This window comes from Desmodus rotundus, chromosome 3 (genome assembly GCF_022682495.2).
Source record: "Desmodus rotundus isolate HL8 chromosome 3, HLdesRot8A.1, whole genome shotgun sequence".
Classification (NCBI taxonomy): domain Eukaryota; kingdom Metazoa; phylum Chordata; class Mammalia; order Chiroptera; family Phyllostomidae; genus Desmodus; species Desmodus rotundus.
Window position 1 is genome coordinate 25,811,923 of NC_071389.1, and position 25,754 is coordinate 25,837,676.

Consider the following 25,754-nt stretch of genomic DNA (forward strand, 5'->3'; position numbering starts at 1 on the left):
AAGTGCTTTACATATTTTATCTCATTTAATCATCACAATGTTGTATTGTTGGCATTATTCTTCCTATTTTACAGAAGAACAAGCAAGGGTATGAAGAGGTTAGGCTGAAGTTACATAGCTTAGAAAAATTAGGGATGAGATTTGAGCTAAAGTCTGTCTCTTGAAGTTGGCACAAAGTAGAGATTGTGAACAAATACTCGCTGAATTATCCTAATCGCTTAATGTGTTGATGGTTGTTATCACCCCGAATGAACTAATGAAGGTAGAAACCTTGCCCAGAGACTTATGAGGTACAGGGGGTAGGGCTGCCCCTCCCTGCGGAACACCCATCAGGTGCTAGGTTCAGTGCCTGGCATTTCACATCAAGCAACTCATTTTCTCTACAAAAACTCCTTACCTTAAATTCTCTTCAGCAAATAGCACAGGTAACTCCTCCATTGGAGATTTACCCAAAATGTTACCCTCTCCATCTGAACACACGTGCTCCCAGGTGCCGTGTGCGCTACCCTCCTTCTGGGTGTCCCTTAGCCTCAAGGAAGAGGACAAAGCCTCCTGCTTCCCAACAGCCAATAGGTTAAAAATCTCAGCATTTTTATTATTTTTTTAAATCTCCGCTTTTTAAAACAAGCATTGACCAAATGCCTGGCCTTCTTCAGAACAGGCCATTCTGCTCTTCATTCTAACACTCAGGATCTCAGTTATTAACCACCACAGCCCTGAGAGGTAGGTAGTATTTTCTCCACTTAACAGATAAGTAACGTCCAATTAAAACAAAACCACTGTTAAGGTCATGTGGCCGATGGCCGATTAGGTGCTGGAATCCAGGTCTCCTGACTATCCACCCTGTTCCATTCTATCAGCAGAAACTCATAGATGGTAACCGATTTATCTGGTGTCGCTGGGCACTCTAAAAAGCAAAAACTCTAGAATAGTTTTCATTCAAAAGGTATTTATTGGACGCCTGCATGTCAACCTTGTAGGTTTAAATGCCACCTCCTCTACCTATTCGTGTGTGACACGGAGCAAGTCTGTTTCACCTCCTTAGGTGAATCCCCTCATCCGTAAATGGAGATTATAGTACCTACCAAACTGTCGCGAGAAATGAGATGATGAAAGTGAAATGCCTGGCCCTACGTCTGACAGATGGTGGGCGCTTAGTGATTATGGGTTCCCTTCACCTACCTCCTCTGCCCCACAAGCCTCGGGGTTCACTCACGACCCCCACGCCACGGGTATCCCCCGGGCCAGAGGCCTGCACGCAGCGGCCGGGTTTCACAAGCCAGGGGCCAGCCGTACTGTCATACCTGCATGGAGTCAGCGCTGACGATTTCGCCCCCGAGCCGCTGGCCTAGCTGCAAGGCCAGGGTGGATTTGCCCGTGCCCGTGGCCCCGAGAATCACCACAAGAGGCAAAGTCCGTTGCAGATCCCGGAGCCCAGGGCCCAAAGAAAGTGCTCGTGCAGCCGCCACCGCTGCCATTTTGAAGACATCTGCGCTTGCGCGGAAGCGGCTGGCCCCTTGACAACCGGCAGTGCGCCTGCGCAGACGTAGGATTCAGTAGGGAGGGTGAGAAGGGAGGAGGGAATTGTGGCACCGAGGTCCCCAAGCTCGAGAGGCTCCGGACGTGACTGCCGTCTACTAGCTGGTGTCAGAGCTTCAACTCCCAACTGTCTTACGTGGGGGACGACAGTCCTATCTAAAAGAGATCTATCCCTATTATTCTCTCAGAGCACCCGGTTATTTTTCACTGATTACAATATAAAATTATAAATTGATAAGACTTTACTTTTGTCTGACTTTCCACTCCAGGCTGTTAGTTCCATAAAGGCAAGGAACAGCAATGGTGGGTCATTGCTGCCTCTCCAGTACCTAAGCACGGTACCTGATACCGAATAGGCACCCGAATTGTTAAATGGAGAGGGGAATGGCTTGCCTATCTAGTGCTAGAGGCAGTCAGCCCAGAAGTGTGGCATTCTCCGGGATCAGATCTGCCTGTGATCAGGCAAGAGTGGCTGCTCTAATGTTTCGCCCCGCAACGCAGACACCGCAGCAGGCAGGGCGAAACTCCCCATCTCTTTGGAGAAAGGATGCAAGCAAGAGATGGGATGAGAACAGAGAAAAACAAGTCAACAACCCACAAAACGTGAAGAGGAAAAATAAGGAAAGCAGGAAGGATAAAGTAGTAGCAATCGTCAGATTAAAAATGGAGGTGATGAAAATTAGTACCAGAGAAGACCAAAATCCAGGGCACTCCACAAACTTTAAAAAAAGGGTTTGGGCCTTGGCTGGTGTCGCTAGGTTGGAGCGTTGTCCCTTATACCAAAAGGTCGAGGGTTCAATTTCCAGGGCATATGGCAAGGTTGTGGGTTTGTCCCTGGTTCAGGTTGTGTGCACAAGAGGCAACAGATCGATGTTTCTCACATCGAAGTTTCTCTCCTCTCCCTCCCTTTCCCTGAAAAAAAGAGAAGAAAGGAAAGGGCTTTGGAATTAGATGGACCTGGGTTCAAATCCCTGTCAGGTAACTTACCAGCTGTGTGGCCTCACACAATAACTTTACTTCTTAGCCTCAACTTCCATATCATTAAATGCTTGTGAGGATTATCACAGGGAGAAAATAATGTCTGAAAAGTGTCTGCTACAGTGCCCTGGCACATAACAACCACCATTTGTTGAATACTTTCAATAAATTGAGTATTTGTTGAATACTTATTATAATAGTAACACCCCATCTTGCCTTACTAAAGAAGTGAGAGCAGCAGTGTAAGAGCAGAGAAATTTTCAATAATGCACAAGTGTCTAAATACCTATTGTGTTAACTCCTTCTTAGCCAATTTAAGAGTTAATTGCTTTCTTCCTGAGATTACCTATCTCTGTCTAGCTCTCAGCTCACATCACCAGGCTCCCTTGGGCCAGAGGAAGTTTTACTCCTGGAAGTTTAGAGCATATGTGAGAGTGCCTGCCAGTATGTGGCCTGCCTGGAATAACTGCGAATACGTTCCTCAATTACTTGAATCACCGTTGGCATAATAGCCACTTTTGTAGCCACCTTTTGTTTGGAGAACACCAGATCCTAGAGTCCCCATACCTCCTTTCTCAATCCAATCTGCTTTGATCAAAAGCCTTGTTCTTTCCAATTTGTGGTACCCGCCTGGGGCTGGTTTTGAAATCGAAATGTGTGGCTACATATTGGCAGACACTCTCAACATGATGGTTGTTAACTGTTGAGCCTTTGCCTGGAGACTTTCAGAGGGTATGGTTACCATGACAACCAACAGAAAGATGACAGGCTGGAGAAATAAATGATGCAAATAAAGCAAAAGGGAGGCTAATTTCATGATGACAATCTGACCATGACAGAGTATGCTCACTCACAGATGCGAAAGGATTGTCCAAGTCACGACCAGGTGACTGTTATTAGAGAGAGGGAAAAAGAGGGGGGTGGAATTTACCACTGAAAGACCAGAAGAAGGAGAGGCTGGTTGCCAAGGCAACTGGGGAGAAAGAAATGAAAAAATGGGGCTTTACCACAGCAGCAGAAAATTGCTTCTCGCCAAGCAACACAGGACTGTTGCTATAGAAACAAAGAGAACAGGGATCCTGTAGACCATGGGGAGAATTATCACTAAAATGCTGAGCAGGAAATACTCCTAAATCAGAATGGAGCCCATGGTCCAAAATAAATGAGAAGTGAGAAAAACATCAGACCATTTCTACTCATTGTCATTCTATCAGTCCTACCAAAGAGAATGGGAACACATTTTATAATAGCTTTTCAGTATTTTATTTGTACCTCTGTCCCCCTAATGATCCTCTGAACTCTAAATTATGCTAAGAATAGGTCCTGCAAGATAATCTGTAACTTGAAATCCTAATTGGAGAGATTAAGTTCAAGGGAAAATTGGGAAATTAAAGTCTATGACCAAGAGTTAATAAGTATTTCTAAAAAAACAACATAAAACCCTCTAATGGGAAGCTTTTCGGAGTAATAAGGACACAAAAGCCACCAAAAGGGAGTCAGGAAAACTATTTGTAGTCATACCCAGGTATTAGCTTTGACCCCCTCCCCACTTTTATGAGGTCAGATGGGATGTAGCTCAATCTATTCTGAAAGATAGCCCAAGAGGACAGGGAGTCTCTCACTTAAATTTAAAGTGTATGTATATATACAGAGGTGAAGGATGCAGAAGCCCATCTCCAACATACTCCATTGCTTACAGATTATTTTGGGCAGAGAAATTCAGTTGAAAAGGCAAAAGTGTTGGGACAGGTTCAGTCTGGAAGAGCATATCTAAAATGTAGGAACGAGGTACTGGGGATGCTCAGATTACTTGGAGGGTAATAATTCTTTGCCTGTCCTTCTGAAAGTCCAGAGCCAGCTACCTAATTGTCACCCACAATGTGTGAGTATTATATGTACCCTGGGGCACGTGTGTGGTCAGGCTGGGGCCCTCTGCACCTACCTCACCTTCTTTGGGAAACTAAGGGCAGTACATTGGGTTGGATGCACATGAGAACATGGCAGAAAAGGAGAAAGGGAGAAGTGCAGAAAGGCGGAAGGGAAATCTGGCTGATGACCCATAATCGTTTATTATATTATTTTCTTTTTAAAAAAAGACTTCATTGATTTACATTTAGAGAGGGGAAAGGGAAGGAGAAGGAGAGGGAGAGAAACATCGATGTGTGAGAGATACATCCATTGCCTCTCCCTGCTCCCACCTGGGAACCTGGCCCACCACCTAGACATGTGCCCTGACTGGGAATTCAACCACAACCTTTCAGCTAGCAGGCCAGCACTCAATCCACTGAGCCACACCAGCTAGGGTTTATTATATTATTTTCTATCCTCTGTATATTTTAAATAATTTATTTTAGCCCTGGCTGGTGTGGCTCAGTGGGTAGAGTGCCAGCCTGCAAACCAAAAAGTTGTTGGTTCAATTCCTGTTCAGGGCACATGCCTGGGTTGCAGGCCAGGTATCTGGCCGGGAGGTGCAAGAGGCAACCGATGGATGTTTCTCTCGTACATGGATGTTTCTCTCCCTTTCTTCCTCCCACCTTTCCCCTCTCTCTAAAAATAAATAAATGAAGTCTTTTAAAAAATATTAACAAAAATAATAATAATTTATTTTAATTTTTTTTAGAAAAAGAAACATAAAAAGGCTACTGGTGAAACCATTAGAGTGGAAGGTCCATTCAAAGTGAAGCATCCGGAAAGCTCAAATGTTCAGGATGGAATTCTGGAGGACACTGTGGCAGTCTGGACAGCAGGAAGATTGTGCCATGGGAGGACTGAAGCATCTGTTTCCAAGGTAAGAGAAGAAAGTAGGGTCGAAGACAAACACTAGCCTTGGCTGGTGAGGCTCAGTGGATAGTGCTGGCCTGCAAACCAAAGGGTCACTGGTTCAATTCCCAGTCAGGGCACATGCGTGGGTTGCAGGCCAGGTCCCCAGTTGGGGGCCTGTGAGAGGCAACCACACATTGATGTTTCTCTCCCTCTCTTTCTCCCTCCCTTCCCCTCTTTCTAAAAATAAATAAATAAAACTATCCCCCACCCCCCCAAAAAAGACACACACTAGCTTTTTGAGTACAACCCAAGGTGCCTTTGCAACCTAACCCCACACTAATTAGGCATCCTAAATAAAAACTATTTCCTCTGGGAGTATTTCATGATGAACTTGGTGCCTGTATTAGTTTCCCAGGGCTGCCATAACAAGTTGCCACAGACTGGGTGGCTTTAAACAATAGAACAGCATTCTCTCACAATTCTGGGGGCCAGAAGTCCAAGAGCAATATGTGGGCAGGGCCATGCTCCCATGCTTCCCTCTATGGAAAAGTCCATCCTTGCTGCTTCTAGTTTCTGGTGCTTGCTGACAATCCTTGACATTACTTGGTCTGTGGCAGTGTGACTCCAGTCCTGCCTCTATCTTAACATAGCCCGCTTCTCCATTTGCATGTCTCTGTGCGAATTTCCCTCTCTTTAGGACACCAGTCATTGGATTAGGGCCCCGCCTAATCCAATGTGACCTTACTTTACTTGATTACATCTGCAAAGATCCTATTTCAAAATTAAGGTCACATCCACAGGTTCTGGATAAACCTGAATTCAGTGGGAGATGTTACACAACCCAGTACAGTGCCTGTGAGTAATCACACCTTCCATTGCTTTGGTGAATTGCTGTCTGCATTGGTGATTGGTTAATTCAAATTTGGGAACATCACAATTGCTCAAAACAAGCAAGGGGAAGAACAGAGTAGAGCTCACCATGTTGTACAGTTTGTGCTACACCTAAAGTTAAGTTACCGGGTTTGCTTCAGAGCACACCAGAATGTTCTCAAAGGGTGCTCACTTGGGGCCTTCTCAGCTCTCTAGGAGAGCCTGCATACGATGGAGCAGCCCTGAAGGATGCAAAGTCAGAGTGGAGGAGGTGCAAAAGGGGGAAAGATGCAGAGCCATCAGAGGTCCTTGCCAGTTCTAGACTCCAGGCTTTTTCTTTTTTTAAAAATATGGAATGCTTCATGAATTTGCATGTCACCTTGTGCAAAGACCATGCTAACCTTCTTTGTATTGTTCCAATTGTGTTTGATTTATTTATTTTTGTGTCATTACAATTTTAGTATATGTGCTGCCGAAGCGAGCACCTCAGGGCTCTGTTAAGCCTTCTATACTCTTCTGGCCCATTCTCTTTCTCATGGCTTGGCATTTTGGGCCTTCATCATCTTTATATCCTGATGAGTTTCAAGCTTGTATCTTCATTTCAAACCCTTTTCTAAAGCTTCAGTGTCACATTTCCCACTTCCTCTGTTTTGGGTGACCCCACCACTTCAATCTCCGTGTCCCAGACCACAATCAGTTTCTTTTCCTGACTTCCCTATTTCAAAGAATCACAGAGGATGTTAGCTATTGAAAGGATCCGCTTAGAAAGCTAGTGCAATCCCTCTTGTTTTGTAAAAATGAGACCATTCAGCCAGCAAATCAGACCAGATGTCTCCCCTTTCTCCGGGTTCCACACAACCTTCCCAGTCCCTTTTCCCCAAAGCTATTCCCTTATCCTAGAACAGCGTCTCCTCTTCAGTTAGCCAAACACTAGTGACTCTTCTAGTTCCAGTCAAAGTCGCAATATCCCCAACAAGAACTTTCTTAATGACTCCAAACAAAGTGCTCTCTTCCCCTTCTGAGGCTTGTAACCCTTGTCTGAAACACATACTGCCTTATTTTGTAATCATGTTTGCATGCTCATAAACTTCCATAAGGAACCATAGCTTCATCTTCATTGCTTTAACTATGTGGGAGGTGCTATTCTAGGTACTTTACATATAATTTATTCACTCTTCACAACAGTTCTATGAAGTAGGTATTAATATTATATCCATTTTAGAGAAGAAGGGAACTCAGGGAGGTGAGTGATTTGCCTAACATCACGTAAGCAGTAACCCTAAGTTCCTGCTCTTAACCATTATTCAGGGTGGGGCAAAAGGTTTACAGTTGTTATTATGGAAAATGATACAATAATTAATAAATGATAATACAAGAATAAACTGTGTTTTGTATCACATCTGTAAACCTACCTTGCCCAACCCTGTAATATGCCATCTATACCACCTTCTGTGAATATTTTTGTACCTTTGTATCTCTGCAGGACTTGTGCTCTAACAACTTATTCCAATGTTTTTCTAAGTGTGACCTCAGGATTCCGCCTCCCTGCTTGCTTATCAGCAGTGTAGATTTCTGGCCCTGACCTACTGCATCAGGGTCCTGGAGGTGGTTAGATTCTAAAAACACACTCAGGTTGAAAAATCTCTGCCTAAATAAAATAGGAATTAGAGGGTTTAATGACTGAATGGAGTCAGTTGACTCTAGCTCAGATTGAAGGCACCCCAGTGCCAAGTAAGGACAAATGGAGGGCACATATGCACAATAGCACCGCACACTTGCAGCTCCCGCCCGCCATGGGTCGTGGGGTGCTGTGGACCCATCAGAGACTCAGGTCTTTGCCCTCCTTTTCTCCTCTACCTATCTCAGTCTCCCCAACCCTGGCTACTCCTTCCTCTATAATTCACTGCCTCTTGAGCAGCATCAATATGTGTGCTCAAGATTACTTCAAAGTACTCCTTCTGGAAAGCTTTCTTATTTTACCAATCCCTCCTGTCCGTCACCTTTCAATACGATGAATCTGTATTCTAGGTGTGGCTGGTTCAACGGTTTAAATAATGCTAATCATTTGGGGAGAAAATACTTGCAAATTATTGATCTGATAAGGGACTAACACCATGGTTGGCAGTTAGACAGACAGGAGCAGAGCAAGGATGATGGGCCAGGTACAGAAAGGGCACCAGGGCAGAAATGCTGAGGGTGCCTAGCGCCAGGCAAGATTGGGAAAACAAGGACCTCACCCCCAGGGTTACCTTTCCTCCCCTAGCATATTGCTAGCAACAAGTTTTAGACCCCCTGACCTTTCATATCAATGATCATGCTTTTCAGACGCTCCCCTGGGCTTTCCTCCCCTAGCATGTTGCTAGTCATGCAGGCTCAACCCCCTTGGAAGGGGAACAAAACAAGGGGGCCGGAGAATAGCTCATAAGCATTAAGCCCCCAGGACAATGAGATTCTGACCCACATCAAATGCATCAAGGCCTCAGTTGTGTTTCAGTTCCAGGCCCAGAAAAACAGCAAAACCAGACAAGCAACAGCATAGCTGACATCAGGACCAGCTGCTTTGACTAATCACCCCCTGACCCAGCATTGATCAGTCATTAGAGACCAGGACCCTGAAAGAACACACCTGGAAAGCTGCTGAATATTCTATTGGGACCTCCCCTGGGATCTCCAGATAAATAGTTATGCCTCGGTACTCGTCAGCTTCAGAACATGAAACCCTGTACTCGTTGAAGTTTGAGAACAGAAATTTGTTTCAGCACCTGGCGCTTGCTCGAGACTCATCACAGCTGCTAGAACTTGTTTGAGTCACGACACCGCCCACAAGAGAAGATCCTTCATTGTTTGGTACTCCTCGGTTTCAGCACTCTTCACGAGTTCCAGAACGAACTGAGGACGAGTACCGAGGTACCACTGTACCCTCAAGCTGGGGACCCAGTGAGACTCTCTCTCTGGAGCATTCCCACTGCTCTTTCCATTCCCCTTCCCCTCCCCCTCCCCTAGGCTTGGTATCCTTGCCTCTCTCTCTCCTAAGCTCCAAGGGCCCTCCTTTTGCCTCTGCAACTTGTTCCCTGAGCCCGTTTCTTCTACAGCTCACTTCTTCTGCCTCTGTGAGTTTCTAAATAAACTTTCTCTTACGGGTCGAGTGTTGGGTCTGAAATCTTTCTTAGCCAGAACTCAAGAACTGAGGCCGCTGAACGGAGGTCTAGTCTGACTCCACGGGTCTAACACCTGGTGCTGCTTTGCTGCCAACGTGCCCAGAATACATAGACAACTCCTAAAACTAAAAATAATAGTAATAAAAAATCCAACTCAAAAATGGGCAAAGAACTTGAATGGCCATTTCTCCAAAGAAGAAATACAAATGGCCAATAAGCACATGAAAAGATGCTCATCATCACTAATCATTAGGGAAATACAAATCAAAACTACAACGAGGTACTACCTCACATCCATTAGGATGGCTACAATAAAAAAGATAACAAGGGTTGGGGAGGATGTGGACAAATTGGAACCCTTGTGCATTGTTGGTAGAAATGTAAGGTGGTAGAGCTGCTGCGGAAAACCACATGGAGTTTCCTCGAAAAATTAAAGATGGAATTACCATATGATTCAGCGATTTCACTACTGGGTATACACCCAAAATAACTGAAAGCAGGGCTTCTTTTGTTTTTCTTGGACAGAGCAAGCTCCAAAAATCCATCTCCCGGCTCCAAAAATCCATTTCATATACAGTCTTTGGTTAGAGGACATTTCAGATATTAAACTGATAAGAACAGATACTACATTCGATCTTAGTCAAAATGCCGAGAAGCGATGAAAGCAGGCTTTCAAAAAGATATTCGTATATCCATGTTCACAGCAGCATTATTCACAATAGCTAAGATGTAGAGCCCATTCAAATGTTCATTAATAGACATATAGATAAGCAAAATGAGAAACGGTATTGCACACAAAGGAATATTATTCAGCCTTAAAAAAGGAAATTCTGACACAGGCTGCAACATGGGTGAACCTTGAGGATATTATGCTAAGTGAAGTAATCCAGCCATAAAAAGACAAATAGTGTGTGATTCCACTTATATGAGCTACTTAGTCAATATCAGAGAGACAAAAAAATAAATCAAAAGACAGCAGAATGGTGGCTGCCGGGAGCTGGGGGAAGGGCAGTGCAGGGAGGTATTGTTTAAGGGGGATGGAGTTTTAGTTTTACAGGGTGCAGAGTTATGGAGAGGCACAGTGCTGGACATAATGGTTGCATAATGTTATGAATGATTTAATACCACTGAACTGGATACTTAAAAATGGTTAAGATGGTAAATTTGTTATGTGTATTTTACTATAATAAAAACAATTGGGAAAAGAAGATAATAGCTAACATGCCCATGGAATGCTTACTGTGTGGCAGGCAATGGTCTAAACTCACTACAAAAAACCCCTCTAATTATTTACTAAGACTTACTATTGCTCACAACAATCCAATGAAACAGGTGCTATCGTTTATACCTGTTTCGCAGACATTAGGGCTAGGAGAGGTTAACAATTTTCCATGGTCACGCAGCTAGAAATGCAGAGCCAGATTCAGGACTGAGGTCTGTTGGGTGTGAGAGACCACTTAGCCATACTGCTTCCCTAAAGGTTAAATGTGATCCATCACTTCCTGGGCACCTACTGGACACTTGGCACTGAGTCTTACAGTTTTTAATAACTCACCTGATGGAGACTTTAAGAACATATTTACATTTCCCGGGCAAAAGAATGTTAACATTAATACAGTTGATTCCTTTGGCAGCAGTTCTAAATAAAGACATTAACGAGAGCTGCCCACTGGGCTTAAAGTAGAAATGTCCACACCCCAACGGAACTTCAGCTGACACATTTAGATACCTCCCCTTCACCCCTCCCCACTCACCCAGTCCTCAGTCATCGCCCAACTGGTTATCTTATTCTTAGAAGGGAACCTCTCTTGACTCTCATCCCTCCTATCATCTCCCAAATCTACAAAGCCATCCCCATCCCCCTTCTCTTTCCAAAGTGAGTATTTTGCAACATCCTGACCTGAGGAGCACTTTAGACAAATACAGCATGTCTAAGATCACTCAGCCTGTCTCAGTCCCCCTAAAATAGCTGCCCATAGGGGCAGGAGTTAAGCATATGCATTAACCTTTTATTGTCTAACATGATGACCTTTCTTTTCTATACCAAGGGTGGCTTCTCCGCTGCCCCTTACTCTGTCCACGTCACCGAGTTGGGTGTGTGTTCTCTGAAATCCAGGAATAAAGTCCTGACTATTTCTGGACAAAGAGAGAGGTAGGAGTCTGTAGGAATGAGCTAGGAAGGAGATTAAAATACTTCACATTCCAGAAACACCCTCCTTTCCCCACCAGGAGATGGCTTTATTCCCACTCCTTTCTCAGCAGAGTGGGACTCCGAGGAGCTGAAGTTTGGAGTCAGGCAGCTGATGTTATAGCTGTGTGGACTTAGAGATAAGGACTTACCGGTAAAACGTCTCTGAGCTTCAGTTTGCTTATCTGTGAAAAGGGTGACACTCTTCTGTTCTCCAGTTTATTGTGAGGATTAAGATATGTAAAACAACTAGCATTATGCCTGTACCTAAGAGTCTCTACTATCTTATTGAGGGCCCAGGAATTCTCTCAAGGTTTAGTAAAGGGAGAAAAGTCCTACAAATTAGTCTCTTGACAAATGTCCTCAAAAAAGGATGGGAGCACACTCTCTGGAGCAAGCCCACGCCTTTCTTCTCTCCCAGGCGTGCATCTTTACTTTTCTCTCCTGAACTCTAAGGGTCCCCATGAGACTTGCAACCAGGGCAGCAACAGGCGGCAGCAACTGATCCCAGGCTCCCCGCCACCCCCCACCCCAAACCTGTTTCCAAGGTCCCCTTTTCTGACCTTTCAGTGAGCAGCCCACTTCGGCTCACTTCTTCCCTGTAATGTTTCTAGAGCCAAAGCAGCCCCACCCAGGCTCTGTCCTGTTGCTTCTGCTACCCCAAGCCCTTCCTTTGTTTCACTGGCCCCAGCTTTAATAAATGTACTCTCAAAAACAATCAATCAATAAAAGGATGTGAACAGTTGACCTTAACTAAAAGTTTTTTTTAAAGATGGTATTTATTTTTTAGAGAGGGAGAGAAACATCAGTCAGTTGCCTCTTGCAGGCCCCCAACTGGGGACCTGGCCCATAAATCAAGCATGTGCCCTGACTGGGAATCAAACTGGCGACCTTTTGGTTTGCAGGCCAGTGCTCAATACACTGAGCCACACCAGCCAGGGGAAAAACAAAAATTAATTTAAAAAATCAATATTTCTCTGTCTCTAAAATCAATTTTAAAGAAAGAGAGACCCAGTAATCCAAGATATTTTTATCAAACAGCTACTTATGGATTGGGTTTGGTGATATAGGGGTTGTGGGGGTGGAGTGGAAAGTTTACCTGACAGGAGACTGGGTTTAGGATTCTGATTTTGTTATGTGACCTTGACCAAGAAACCCCTCTGGGCTCCAGTACCATATGGCAGATATTGCTTACTTACCAGGTTGTGATAAGGGGTATTTAGTAAACGTGAGGAATTTATAGCAGCTTTTTGACTCCACTCAGGCTCCTTAGGAGTGCAGGAAGGCACCTCCAACCCAGGTTTCAGCTTTAAGGTGGGAGTAGCTGAGGCAAAGTGGCCTTCTCCCACCTTGATGCTCACAGCCTTTCTGAACAGCAACCATCTTTCTTTCAGTCCCAGAAGGGGCCTCGCTGGGGCAAGACTAACTCTCTCAGCGCACAAATGGGCAGAGGGGCTGGTCATGGAGCATTCGCTTCACTCCATCCCAGTAAGTGGCAAGCACAATGACCCCACGAAGAGAGTTCCAAGAAGCAGTTAAGTGATGGAATTCATGTTTACCTCCTCTACACCCCTCATGCTAACAAAACAAGCCGATCTTCACCATGCAGGGTTTGAGACTTCTGTCTGTGGAATAGGCAGGGCTGGTTTCAAATCCCAACTCATACTAGCTGTGTCACTTCGGGCCGTTGTTTCACTCTTAGAACCTCAGATCTCTCTTCTGCAGCCCTGGCATGTGATTGGTGGGGCATAATATGGAGAAGCGAGCTCAGACAAGGCAATACTCTATCAGGAAGAGTTATTACTAAATTCTCTTCTCTTGCATTTATAGCTATTTTATGAGGACTATGGGAGAGAAAAGGAGTCTTGATTTTTTTCTCATTAAATCCAGGGAAAAAGAAAAAAATATCACATTATATCACAAATTCACTGTGAATTTTTAAAAAGATGTCCTGCACAGGGTCATCACACCACTGGAGTACAAACAGTACCACCCTAAAGAATCAGGCTTTATAGTTTAGAAAGTGGTTTATCCTCTACCACCTCATTTAATACCTGCCAACCCCCTGTGAAGGAGCATCTATCCCCATTTCACAGGTAAGGAAACTTGGACTCAGATAAAGTTAAAAGCACAGAATAAGTGGTGGAACCAGGATTTCAAGCCTTCTAAAGTACAAATTCAGCATCTTCGCAATTCCCAAGAGAAGTTTATGTTCACCACGTGCCAAGCCTACATTGTTTAGACATGTCTGAAATGGCATTTCAGGAACCCAAAGTGGAATGACCAGGTTAGCAACACGGTTAGAGAAATCGTCTAACCTTGGTTCAGGCAGACTCAGCTGGCATAAGCTGCCCCAACTCTGACTTGTTTGAGAAATCTTTTATTAGAAGATGTCCCAGAAGGCAACATTTTAAAATCAGAAGATTGATAATCACAACCAAATAAAAAAATTTCAGGTAAACTTGCCATTCAAAATAAATCAGACTCTTGCAACAGGAGAATTGCCCAAGGCATTTTTTTTTCATGTAGAAAAACACCACCACTTTGCAAAAGGCATACAAAAATACAGTATATAAAAAAGACTGCTCCCAGCATAATACCCAACAGCAGCTCGTAAAGCACAAGCTGTTCAGGTGAGACATCAGTAACCCACTTCCCACCCGTTCTCCAAAGACAGTTCCAGAAGTCAGCTGGCTCCAAAAACCATGCTCCAAAGGGTAGAGAGGCTTTCCTCAAACTTCCACTGGGGTTCTCTGGTATTAGGAAGCAACCTCAGAAACACACCATCGAGCACAATGTTTGGAAGTAGCAGGTGGCTCTCCAGAGCCACATACAGCCTCTACCATCCTTCCCTGCCCCACTTTCAAACCTACAACCAGCAGATACCTGCTGCCCTGCGGAGAGTTCTGGAGGGGGCTGGTCCTTCTTGCGGGCTAGGCTTAAGGGCTCCTGAGGTTGCCCATAAGACACTATAGGGCTGGGTGCTTTTCACAGACTGAAGGCTGCACCCGGAATCCACTTGGAGGTGCCAAGTACAGCTGGGGCAAAATCCATCATGGTCCACTAAGCAGAGCTCCCCCAGGAAGCTAGGCCACCTTCTGGAGAGCTGATGAGTCCCAGCAGCTCTCCCAGTAAGAACTTCAGTAAGTCTCAGATTCTAGAAAAGGGATCCATGCCAGGCTGGTAGGAGGCCCAAGGGCGGCTGCAGAGACAGCAAGCTCCCTGGACTTGCATGAAAAGGACGGGTTTGCATGGTTCTAGTAGAACTTCAAATTTATCAGTCAGGGATTGAAATGAGAGGCAGCTGGGAAATACAAAGTGGTACAGGTCTCACCCCTGAGGTGCCTGACATCTGTCTCGTGAAGATTCCAAGATGGAAGACACCTGGGTAGGGAACAAGTTCACAGCCAGGACTCCAAGCCATCTCTAGGCTAGGGCCCATTTCCCTGTGTCTTAGGGAAATATTTCTGACTGGTAGAAACAAAAAAATCCCTTATGGGGACAGAATGGTCTCTCCCTCAGAGGAAAAGGCCCAGAGGGCTATGAGACAAAGAATCTAGAGGCCAAGCTCTTTAAATGTTGTCAAGGTCGCAGCACTGAGAGGGGAAGAGGGTTGTCATCTAACATGGTAATATACACATATATATTAAAGGTTTACAACTCCTCAGTAAAGTGTCTGACAGTGAGGTAACGTTCCACATTGATCAAGTCTGCAAGCTTGTCTTCACCCAAGACGGCTCATGTGTCTCCTGGAAAAAGGAGCCTCGGGGAGCGCGTCCAGGCCCAGCTGTCCTAGCATCACCCCAGAGACAGCAGTGAGAGCATCCTTTCCCAGCCTAACGCGCATCCGGAGTGTGAGGTTTCATGCAGGCTGGAGGCCCCAACCACGTCCACCACCTGTTGCATAGCATCTGTCAGGCTTTTCTCTAGAGCTAGTAAGTGAGGCCGACCCCGGGGCTCCTCAGTCAGCTGCCCGCCTGAGAAGCCAAAGGCGCCTCAGAAGACACAGTGCTCCCGTGAGTCAGGGAAGAAGGAGAGCTGGGGTTCTAGGTTTCCAAGAATGCAAGCCCTTAATGTGTGAACCGGCTGCAAAGCATCCTGGGATCTACTGTCCAGACTGTCCCACCATAACCAAAATGTGCAAATTACTAAGTGGGGGAGAAAAGGTTAAGAAATAAACTTGGGTTTTTGTAAGACAGAGCAGTCAGGCTTTTTGGTTAGTTAGTAGCCACTGAGGAATGCAATTCTTTTCTGCAGTTGCTGCTGCCGGCATCGGAGCTGCCTTTTCTCCGTAGCCATCCTCTTCTCGGCCCCCACCAGGGCTTGCAAGTATTCCAAGGCCTTGCTCAGGATCACCACTTTGGGGGCCTTGGAGCAGCTGGCTAGGGTGGGTACCTGGTCCCTCAGGGCCAAGAACCTCGAACGCAGATCATTTCGCCTTTTGCGCTCCAGGAAGTTGTGGTTCTTCCTCTTGGTCACATCCTCAGTGTCAGAACTGACAGGTTTGGGGAAGCAGGACTGGGAAGCGTCACTTTCCCTAGGCAGGGGGCTCACAACCTCTTCGTGTGCCTCATCTTCCTTTTCCTCTGGAGCATCTCTCTCCAGAGCCTCTTCTTGGGGACCTCTCTCTGAAGCCCCTCCTTGGGAGCAGCTTTCTGGAGGGAAACGGGCGGCATAGTTGTGTTGTTGCTGATGGATGGAGATGTGGAAGTGTTTCATGCAGGGGTCCAAAGGGTCTGCTCGCACGGTGATGGTGACCGGCTTCCGTACACCCAGGGACTGTCTCTTCTCCACTGTCACAACATCAATTTCTTCACCCTCTGTCCAAGAGGAGAGATCAAGAGAAAACACACACCCCATGAGAAGCACATACAAGGACCCTATATGTTGGAGGTGACGTTTTCCCAATTTAGATATAAACAAACTGAAGTGAGGGGAAAGACAGCTGATTCATTTGTAATTGGGTAGAGGCAGGATGAATAAAGGAGGGCAAATAAGCGAGAAGGAAAATACTCTCCAATTTCCTTTCGTGCAGCAAGGCTTAGATAAGAACAAAAGGCAGACGGAAGCCAACAGCCCCCGGTCTGCATAGGCTCTCCCCTCCCCCACTCAGAGGACGGAGAGAAAGAGCTATCAGCCTGGGACAAAGTTTAGCTCTAAAGATCTTCCCCAGTCGGGCTCTTTCATGCCCCATCAGAATTGTAAATGAGGGGTCTGTGGGCAGAGTTGCCCTTTGTTCCTGCCCAACACAGCCTGCACTTGGGGAATTGTTACTTTTCACAAGTTATAAATCCTATTATTCCCCCACCTCTCTATTCTACTAGCCCTTTCAGGGGAAGATTCAGAGAAGGGAGGGCTACAACACATCCCTCCTCACCCACGAGAGGGGAGGGCAAGGTTTCCCTTAGGGGCGTTTTGCTCCTGGGTTCAATGGGTTTCTAAAGTCATCCATCACTTGTAGGTTGCCGGCCCCACCCCCTTCCCTGGACCAGAACAGGGTTGGATTTGTAATTGCAGGTCGGCAAAAGCTGCAGGAACTTCACAAAGGTACAAGTGACAGCTACCTGTGCCAGGGGCAGGAACTGGGCAGCAGAATAGCCCCAACCCCATACAAGGGCTGAAACACCAGGGGCCTGGAGATACCTGGACGTGCCCCCATCATTCCCTGGCTTGAAGGTCTTTTGGGTCACTCCATCTGGGAATGGGGGAGAAAACCTTCCTACTCCACACGTTTTCAGCCCCCCACACAGAAGATCACCTTAATGCATTTCACCCTGACAACAGAAGAGCTCAGTTCTCTGTCTCTTTTGCATATCAGGATGCTTGAGCCCCTTTGTCAGGAAGGCTTCCATTGTGTGGACAATCGCATTATTTCTCCATTAATAAAACCTGACCATTCAGCCCTCCTGGCCCCAAGGCCTGTGATTGGCTGACTAGGCTGTGTTTGGAATGCTGTTTTACCCAGCCCCTACCCCCTATTGGCTGAGCTTAGCCATCAGTCATTCTCTCCACCCCCCTCATTGTTTGCAATCTGTTGCATTTTGTTCTAGTCCATGTGGCCTGTGAACCAGGAGCTTGCAAACAGGTTCAGGTTAAAGGGCAGGTCAGAAAATGATTCAAGAGGCTCCCCCGCATCCCAGATCTTTAAATATCTCAATGTTAAACCTGGTGGTTGAGAAGGCTCTGCCTAAGGATGACATAAAGACAGACCACTATTCTCCTTTTCAGAGAGTGGTGTCTAACTCTTCCCAGACAAGGAAATGCCCTCCGCTGGACAAGAGGCCAACCCTCTCATGTGCCAAAGGAGAAGCAGAGCTACATCAGCCAAGTCCACACATCACCTCTGTAACGTTCTGGACCTCAAACTAGGATCTCCAAACTCTCAAAAACAGTGTTCTTCCCACTCTACCACTCCATCAGCCTGTGTAGAAATACAGGGTCCGGCAGAAGCAAGGCCTGCTTGAGTGTGGTTGGTAAAGTAATAATATGGGTGTAATAATTTAGTTTTAATTTGAACATTTCACCTAAAATGTCACATGGTGTGCTTGAGTGGATATTGTTATGTTACAGAATTACATGCTTATGCGTTTGTAATTAAAAGATTTTGTAATAAAAAAGGGGGTGTTATTTGTGCCGGACCTGGTATTGGTTTCTTGATCTCAAAATTCCCATTCCAGCCATTAAACAAACACAAGCTTGGTGTAGAAAGTAAGCAGGTTAGAAGTGACCTTAAACACAGTGGACTGAAAAAATTTTTTTTCATTTTTTTAATGACTTTTAATTGTTCTTGTTATCCTTACTTTTCCCTTCAAGTGTGTGATGACTTCCATACCCCATTCCCCAGCTCCCTCCAAATGGTCATGTAAAAGTTATTCCTAAAAGTGACAGTGAGTTTTCTCTGTCCTGATTTACCTGATGCTAGCCTCAGTCTGCACCCTGTAAAAACATCCTGTGTGCTATTTCTCTGCAGGGACCAGGTTAGGCTGACAACATTGTAGTCTGGTGGCACAGGATGCTGGTCTGTCCTCAGTGAGGTTTACATTTGCATTCAGGGATGGGGGAAAGGGCCTGGAGCTCCTCACCCTTGACCCCAGCATCTAGCCAAGAGTTTGGAATGAAGTAGGGACCAGTGAACATTTTTTTAATGCAAGGAGGCAGCTGATGGTCTCAGATGGATTGGGATGGAATCAAAGGGTCCCCTTTCCACCTCAGGCCAAAGCAACAAGGTGAGGTGTAGCCCTTCTCAGATAAACTACCTCAAAACCCTCTACACATCAAGAAAGAAGTGTCTGGTTGCCATGAAGGAAGGGAAAAGAGGCTGGCTAGATGGCAAGAAACTGGGGCTCACTTCTAGTGACTTCCTATTTCTAAGCCTCAGGTCTTCCACCGGTTACTGGGGAAGAGTTCATTCCTCCCCTACCTGTCTCATGGGTAATGGTGCTGATGCACAAATGGTAAGGGGTGGGAGAGGTTCTTAAAGTAAAGCAGACAGGGAACTAGGTTTTTAAAAGGATGAAGGCTCTGGCTTTGCACAAAAAGCTCCTCAGCTTCTTCTCTCTCTAGGGGAGTGTGCGTTTCCCAGGAAGAGGCAGCACCTAAAAACTTCAAGTCTGCAGTGACCCTTAAGGGACCCTTCCAGCCTCCAGAGGACAGAAATTCCCTGCAGTGCAATCCCAGTATTTTCCTCTTTGAGCGCAAAGCCTCTCACCCTGTCTCCCTGGTCCCCTGGGGTTCCAATCATCATCAAAGAAACGCTGGCTCCCACGCCACTTCTTTAAACTGTTTACTAACACACCCACGTGCCAGACAGACACTGCTGGGGGCTACACCGGCAGCTTCACCCAGAGAAAGGGGGAGGTAGCCGAAGGGCTGGCAAAGACCCAGTGCCTGACCTCAGGCAGTGACAGAGTTTTGGTCACCCATAGGGTGCTCCCCTGATGATTGGCCCGGGGCGGTCCTTACCCGAGTCGCTAGAGCTCTCGGACCCCGAGCAGGCCTGGGTCTTGGGATCGCCCAGCGGACAGGGGGCAGCGGGCACCGGGTTGCCGACTTCGAGGCTGGGAGCGCAGTCCGGGGCGGTGGACGCCTTGGACGGGTTCCCCCGGGGCGCACCGGTGGCGAGCCGGTCGCTCACCGCTCTCTCCAGCCGTTCCCGGGCCGAGAAGCCGCTCCACATGCAGTCGCGGCGGATGATGGAAGCGTAGTTCCTGCCCCAAGCTTTTGAGTGGCCCCGGGATTCTGCCTCATCCCCGGCGCCCCCTCCGGGCCACGGCTCCGGGGGACCAATTCCAGAGGCCGGGTCCCCGACGCCGGGACCTGAGCCCCAGGGCGGCGACGTGGGGGGCGACGGCACCAGCTCGAATTTCTTCCAGATGTCCTCGCTGGGCGCCGTGGAGCGGTAGAAATCCTCCCCGCAGTCATAGTCGTAGAAATAGTGCTGGTACGAGTCGAAGTCCATGTCCGCTCCCTGCGAGAGGGAAGGGGGACGTGCTGACTCGGGTAAGGGCCCAGGGAGGGAGGCGTTCCCGGGTCCCCCAGCACTGCCGGCTGCAAGGTCCTCGTCCCTCCCAAATCTCTGTGCTTGGAACCCACGCCCTTCCCTCGCGTCCTGGGAAGCCCGGTTCTGGGTCAGCGTGCCCAAGGGAAGCCGCTCACAGCGCGCGGACGAGGCTGCAGGGAGCGAGTTCAAAAGCAAACTTTGCCAGCGCCGCTCGGAGCGAAGCTCCCAGGGCCCGCTTGGGCCGGGCGGGGGCGCGCTGTGCCCAGAAGGCAGCTTGCAGCCTGATCCCCGGGACCCGTGCCCGTCCACCAGCCGTCCCTAGTCTCACCTCGCTCCGGCCGCCCGCTACCAGAAGCGGACCCGCTCCGGGCCGGCTTAGGGCAGCCCGGCAGTCAGCACACAAGCACATGCGCGCCACCCAGCGCGCGGCCCGCATTCACGAGCGCGCCCCCGTCGCGCTCCCTCCCTCCCTCGCTCGTGCACCCAGGCCCAGACGCTACCGGGATAGGCGCGGGAGCGCGAGATGCAGGCGCATTGTTTCCCGGCAGCCTTATATCTCGTCGCGCGCCCTGGGCTCAGGGACCTGGGGGCGGGCCCAACGGGACAAGCCACTCCCCCTGCCCACCGCCTCCTGGCGGTCGACAGGTGGGGACGGTGGCCTCCACCCCAATCCTTCTGCTGCTCTCCCTCTCTATTCTAGTCCCTATACCCCCCCACCCCAAATAAATTGCATACTGGGGAGCGCAGGGCAGGCGGTAAGCTGATGCAGCCCGGCCGTCGCCTCGTAGGGACGTGATTCTTTATTAAGACTCGGGCGGCTTCAACAGACCAAACTAAAACCACGATCCTTGCCTACTCCAGGCTGGGGACGAGGGCTACTCCCCGCCCCGCCCAGCCCAGCCCCGCGAACCCACTTCCCAGGCCTCGCCCGGCTTAGTTCAGGTGCGTCTGGCCCGCGGGCGAGGGGGTGGGGGGAGGGGGAGTGATGGGGTGCGGAAGCAGTCACACCTCCACCGCGCCACCTGGCGGCCCTCAGCCCTGACCTGGGGCTGGTCCCCGGCATCCGCTTCATCACCCGTTGACCGGTTTCTTTAGCTAGGTGTTCCAGATCTGGATCCCAGCGAAGTGAGGGGGACGATTCCAGACTTTGAAGCCTGAAACTTCACTTTTCTGTGCCTCAGTTTCATCTATAAAACGAAGGGAGGGTAATACCTCACAGAGTTGTTGTGAGGATCTAAGAAGAAGAGTATCTAGAAAAGGGAATTAAGGCCAGGAGGAGAGGCCAGCAGAACAGAGGGCCACTGGTGCGGTGGTGAGGAGAATTTCCCCCCAGGGCCAGGCCACGGCTGAGGCGCGCCCCTCCCTCTCACCACACACAAAACTCACTCCGTAGAGGAAAGAATGGGAATTTGGAGTCTGGAAACTTTGTTCAAGCCCTTGCTTAGCTACCTGCTAGCTGAAGAGGCAAGACATTTGAGGACTCTGTCTGCTTACCTGTAATATGGGATTACAGATGCAGCTGCATCTCTGGCCAAGACGATGGACATAGGAGCCCTTTATGTCACCTTCCATGTAGACTATCTTCGGTAAAATAGGAAAAGCTAAACTACAAGGTTATTCTGTTTAGGCCAAGGAAAGTAACTTGGAATAATCTAATGCCAATTAATCTAAAATGCTTTACCTGGCATTCAAGCTATCGTCCCCGTCAACAAGCAGCAGCCTGATTGCCTGCTCTGTCTCTTTCCCTCTCACCCCTGTATTCTAAGACCACCAACTACTCACCGATGGCATCTAAGCAGAAGGAAAGGAGAAGTGCAAGCAGTTCAGTGTTGTTGGAACATGGGACATGTTGTGAGCTGATACATGGGTTGGGAGAAGGCAAGAAAGATGACGATAGGGGACTTAAGAGTTGGAAAATTTTAGTTTAAGTAATAGCTAATAAGCTTAGTAATCAATGCATGTAAAAGCTTTGTTCCAGGAACTGAAGGTATGACCCACCCTGACTCCAGGAGACCATAAGCAGTTCCACCTTTGTGCCTCAGGAGGACTGCAAGCAACTCAAGATGATATCTGAGCCATTGTACTCCAGGGGGAGATGACCACCGCCCAGGACACAGCTAAAGATCACCGCCAGGGGCACACCTTAAGACCACCACCCAGGGCTAGAATGCTGAAGTTGTTTTTTTAATCCAGTTAACTTTTCCCTGAATTCCAAACCCCTTACCTACACTTTGTTCTCCTTATAAAAAGGGCCATTTTAAAATGGAATTTAAGATGGTCTGTTAGGGTATGAACCCACCATCTTCCCAGATCGCCAGCCATCTGAATAAAGCACCCAAAAAGATTCAATCGCTGTCATTGGGTTTGGTAGTGACTGGCAGCCCGAACTCCAGTGTCTTTTCCTGTTTCAGTGATACCCTCAGTTTTGGATGTTGGGTCTAAGGTGCTTGTGGGACGTCTTTGAAAGCAGCAACTAGCTCTTACTAGCTGTGTAACCTCAGTACCTAGAACAGCTTCTGGCAGGTATTTACGAACTTACTGAGTGACTTGGCCAACCAGGGTCTATTGAGACAGCCTGTGTGCCTTGCTTTGTGCCGAACAGAAGGCACAGATCAGAAAGATTCCAGGTCTGGTTGCAGCCCTGAGGCCGAGGGATTGGAAATGTCTTTCAGTGACTTGTTTTCTGGTCCACAAATGTCTGAAATGGTTGCTGTACCAGAGCTCTTGGTGGCAAATGACGGAAACCAACCCTAGACAAATTGAAGCGGAAAATCACTGCACTGGAAAGATTGTGGGTTTAGAATCCATGGAAGTTGGGAACCTATGCTTGGAAAATGGGTCTTCCTTCTCTATCTAGACAAGAGTCCTTACTTAACAGCTCCTCCCCACCATGGTTCATTGTAGTAGGTGATATCTGGGGGCAACCAGGAGGTGACTCGACCTTAAGAAATAGGATGAAGTAAATTAAGTTGTCATCTGAGAGTTAGGCTGTTCCTTCACTTTGCACTTTACATAATGTCGGTCTTCCTCACCAGACTGTAAGCTCAGTGAGGGCAGGGACAAATACCAGTCTTCTGACTGCTGTGACTGCAGGACTTAGAACAGAGCCTGGCATGTCATGGATGCTTTATAAATGTGTTGCACTGGACAGGAGCCTTGAATACTTTAAAATAGAGATGTATCAGCTCCTGGTGGCAGGATCTGGGGAAGGGACCACAGTGAAGGTTGCAAGAAGGAGAAGAAGCCCCTAAGCAGCCCAAGAAGCAGGCCAAGGAGGTGGAGGAGGGAAATAAGGCGTTCATGCAGAAGCAAAAAGAGGAGCAGAAGAAACTGGAGGAGCACAGAGTGAAAGCTGCAGGGGAAGGGCCCCTGGCGACAGGGAGAATGAAGAAGTCTGGCGAAGCACACCCCTCCCCGCTTGGCCTGTTACCTTTACCCTGCTCTCTCCTAAGCTCCAAGGACCTCTTCTTTTGCCTCTGTAACTTGTTTCCTAAGCCCATTTTTTTTTCTATGGCTCACTTCTACCTCTGTGACTTTCTAAATAAACTTTCTCTTATTAAAAAAATGAAAAAGATGATGGTGGAAGAGGTTATAAGGAGGATAAATGGTAATGGGAAAAAATACATTCAAAATAAACTGTTAAAAAAAGAAATCTGGCAAAAAGTGAGCTGCTCCTGTGCCTGGGACAGTGGTAATCCTTAATTCCACTCCTGTTTTAAAATCTGGATTCCATGTCATAATATCTCTCGCCACCTATAGCTAGAATGGTGTTGTCCGGGAGCCTGTTGTACATTTAAGAATAAACTTCTGTAAAAAAAAAAAAGTAATTATTATAATCATGCAGTGGCTCATTCTGCCATTTCGGCCTTGGCTCTGAGGTCAGCGTAAACCCAGCCCAGAATCCTGTCAACGTATTTCTTCAGTCTTTGTTCCATCCCAAATTCTCTATCACCTGGTATTAAACCAACTCATTTGCAAATAAAATAAAATAAATAAAATTAAATAAAATAGAGATGTATCAACTTTAGAGATGAAGGCAGAATAAGGTCCAGTCTAGACTAACCTGAATAAAGGTATTAATGCATCTAAAGAAAAGAAGTGCCAGTCCAGAGGGGTCTGGACTGAGGAGTTGTCAAGGCAAACACCAGAGTGTCCATCCTAGCACTTCCTGGAGACAAAGGTGCTGGTGCAGGAACATGGGAAACGGAGGCATCATCCTTTGAAACCACCCAATTCACCCCCCACTTCATTGGTGCTCTGGACCACCAAGCAACATGCTGAAAACCACTTTGTTCCCCATGTAGATTCACCCCAGGGAGAGAACGCACTCATCAGCGAACAAGAAGATCCAGTCTGCCTCAAAGCTTTGCTTCTCTTTATAAATTAATGAATTGGTATTTGATTTGAAATATCGGTCTCATGAGCCTGGTTAATGTGAGGCTGTTCATAGAAATGCTGCTGCTCTTAGGGCTAACAGCTCTGGTTTCTGCAGAGATGTCTGGACCCGAGATGGTGATGAATTCACCAAGGTAACAAATGCTTCCCTGGGGACACTCAATTTTTCTGCAATTTTTAATTTTCTTCATTTTTCCTAAAAAAGATTTTTTAATCAAAATAATACATGAGCATAGTTTTTTTAAAAAGCAGCTAAATGTATGACAAGTTAAAAAAAGAGGCAGTCTTCTGCTCTGCCTTCTCTACCCTTGGTTCCCAGCCCCCAAAGGCAACTAGTCTTTTAGCTGTTTTTTTTCCCCTAGTCTTTACTTTCATATTTTGAGTGATCCAGGTAATTTTTTGCTGATTTAAAAATTCTTATTGACATTTTATTTTATTTTTATTTATTTTTTTAAAAGGCAGGAGAATGGAGGGTTTAAAAAAAAAGATGTTTTTATTTTTTTTAGACAGAGGGGGAGAGAAACATCAATGTGTGGTTGCCTCTTGCTCACCCCGCACTGGGGACCTGGCCAGCAACCCAGCCATGTGCTCTGATTGGGAATCGAACCAGTGCCCCTTTGGTTCACAGGCCAGTGCTCAATCCACTGAGCCACACCAGTCAGAGTTTATTGACATTTTAAAATAGGAGAAGATGTAGTGCTACTATTTCCCTTTTTACCCCACATACTTGGTCTTTCCTTATTCTTCCAGTAGAATTATATTTCAAATTTAAAATAAATATTCAATATTTATAGTTTTGGCTATATATTTTCAGAATTAAATTGTCTAACTTTTTCTTTTGCTTAGATTTCTATGCATATAGTATGAATTTAACCCCATGCATTCCCACTAGAGCTACAAAGATCATTTCATATGGTCAAATATGTCAGGTTCCATTTTTTTTCTTGGAAACATCCCTTCTTGGGGCCTTTTGTCTTTCAGCTCCAATTTCAATTTAGTGATCTCTAGGCCTGCTTCACAATTGTCATTCTGCAAGTTCCCTTCACCATCATCCTGGAAATTCCCTTTGTTTCCCTCCTGTGTTAGCTCCCCTGTTTTCTGGAGCTCAGTTCTTCTTTCTTGATTTACTTCCTCCCGTTGGTGAAGCACATCCTCCTGCAGATGCCTGAGAAAGGGTACTTGAGAAGTAAAAGTTTTGAGACCTTACATTTCTGGAGTTGTCTTTATTATACCCGTACCTTTGGTTGATAGTTCAATTGGGTATAAAGTACTAGATTAGAAATACTTTGTCCTAAGAATTTTATTTACTTTTATTTTTTTAAATTTATTTTTAGACAGAGGGGAGGGAGAAAGAGAGGGAGAG

At 46.8% G+C, this 25,754-nt stretch overlaps 2 protein-coding genes and 2 non-coding genes across 5 annotated transcripts in view; all 4 read right to left on the reverse strand.

The window, feature by feature from the left end:
- Window positions 1–1,478, reverse strand: part of TRIT1 (tRNA isopentenyltransferase 1) — a 31,843-nt gene extending 30,365 nt beyond the window's left edge. For both annotated transcript variants that reach the window (XM_053920366.1, XM_053920365.1), the window contains exon 1: window positions 1,305–1,478. In XM_053920366.1, coding sequence (XP_053776341.1) covers window positions 1,305–1,478 — 174 coding nt within the window. The remainder of the gene's footprint in view (window positions 1–1,304) is intronic.
- A 5,016-nt stretch (window positions 1,479–6,494) lies between these two features.
- Window positions 6,495–6,605, reverse strand: LOC112299697 (U6 spliceosomal RNA). The gene has a single exon (XR_002974288.1). It is a non-coding gene; the product is annotated as a U6 spliceosomal RNA (small nuclear RNA).
- A 3,173-nt stretch (window positions 6,606–9,778) lies between these two features.
- Window positions 9,779–9,968, reverse strand: LOC112299678 (U2 spliceosomal RNA). The gene has a single exon (XR_002974276.2). It is a non-coding gene; the product is annotated as a U2 spliceosomal RNA (small nuclear RNA).
- A 2,329-nt stretch (window positions 9,969–12,297) lies between these two features.
- MYCL (MYCL proto-oncogene, bHLH transcription factor) lies at window positions 12,298–20,549 on the reverse strand. Its single transcript, XM_024554908.3, has 3 exons — window positions 20,325–20,549; window positions 19,459–19,963; window positions 12,298–16,316 (listed from the first exon to the last, which is right to left on the reverse strand). The coding sequence occupies exons 1-3, from the start codon at window positions 20,430–20,432 to the stop codon at window positions 15,718–15,720; spliced, it is 1,212 nt and encodes a 403-aa protein (XP_024410676.2). The 5' UTR covers window positions 20,433–20,549; the 3' UTR covers window positions 12,298–15,717.
- Window positions 20,550–25,754: the final 5,205 nt, after the last annotated feature.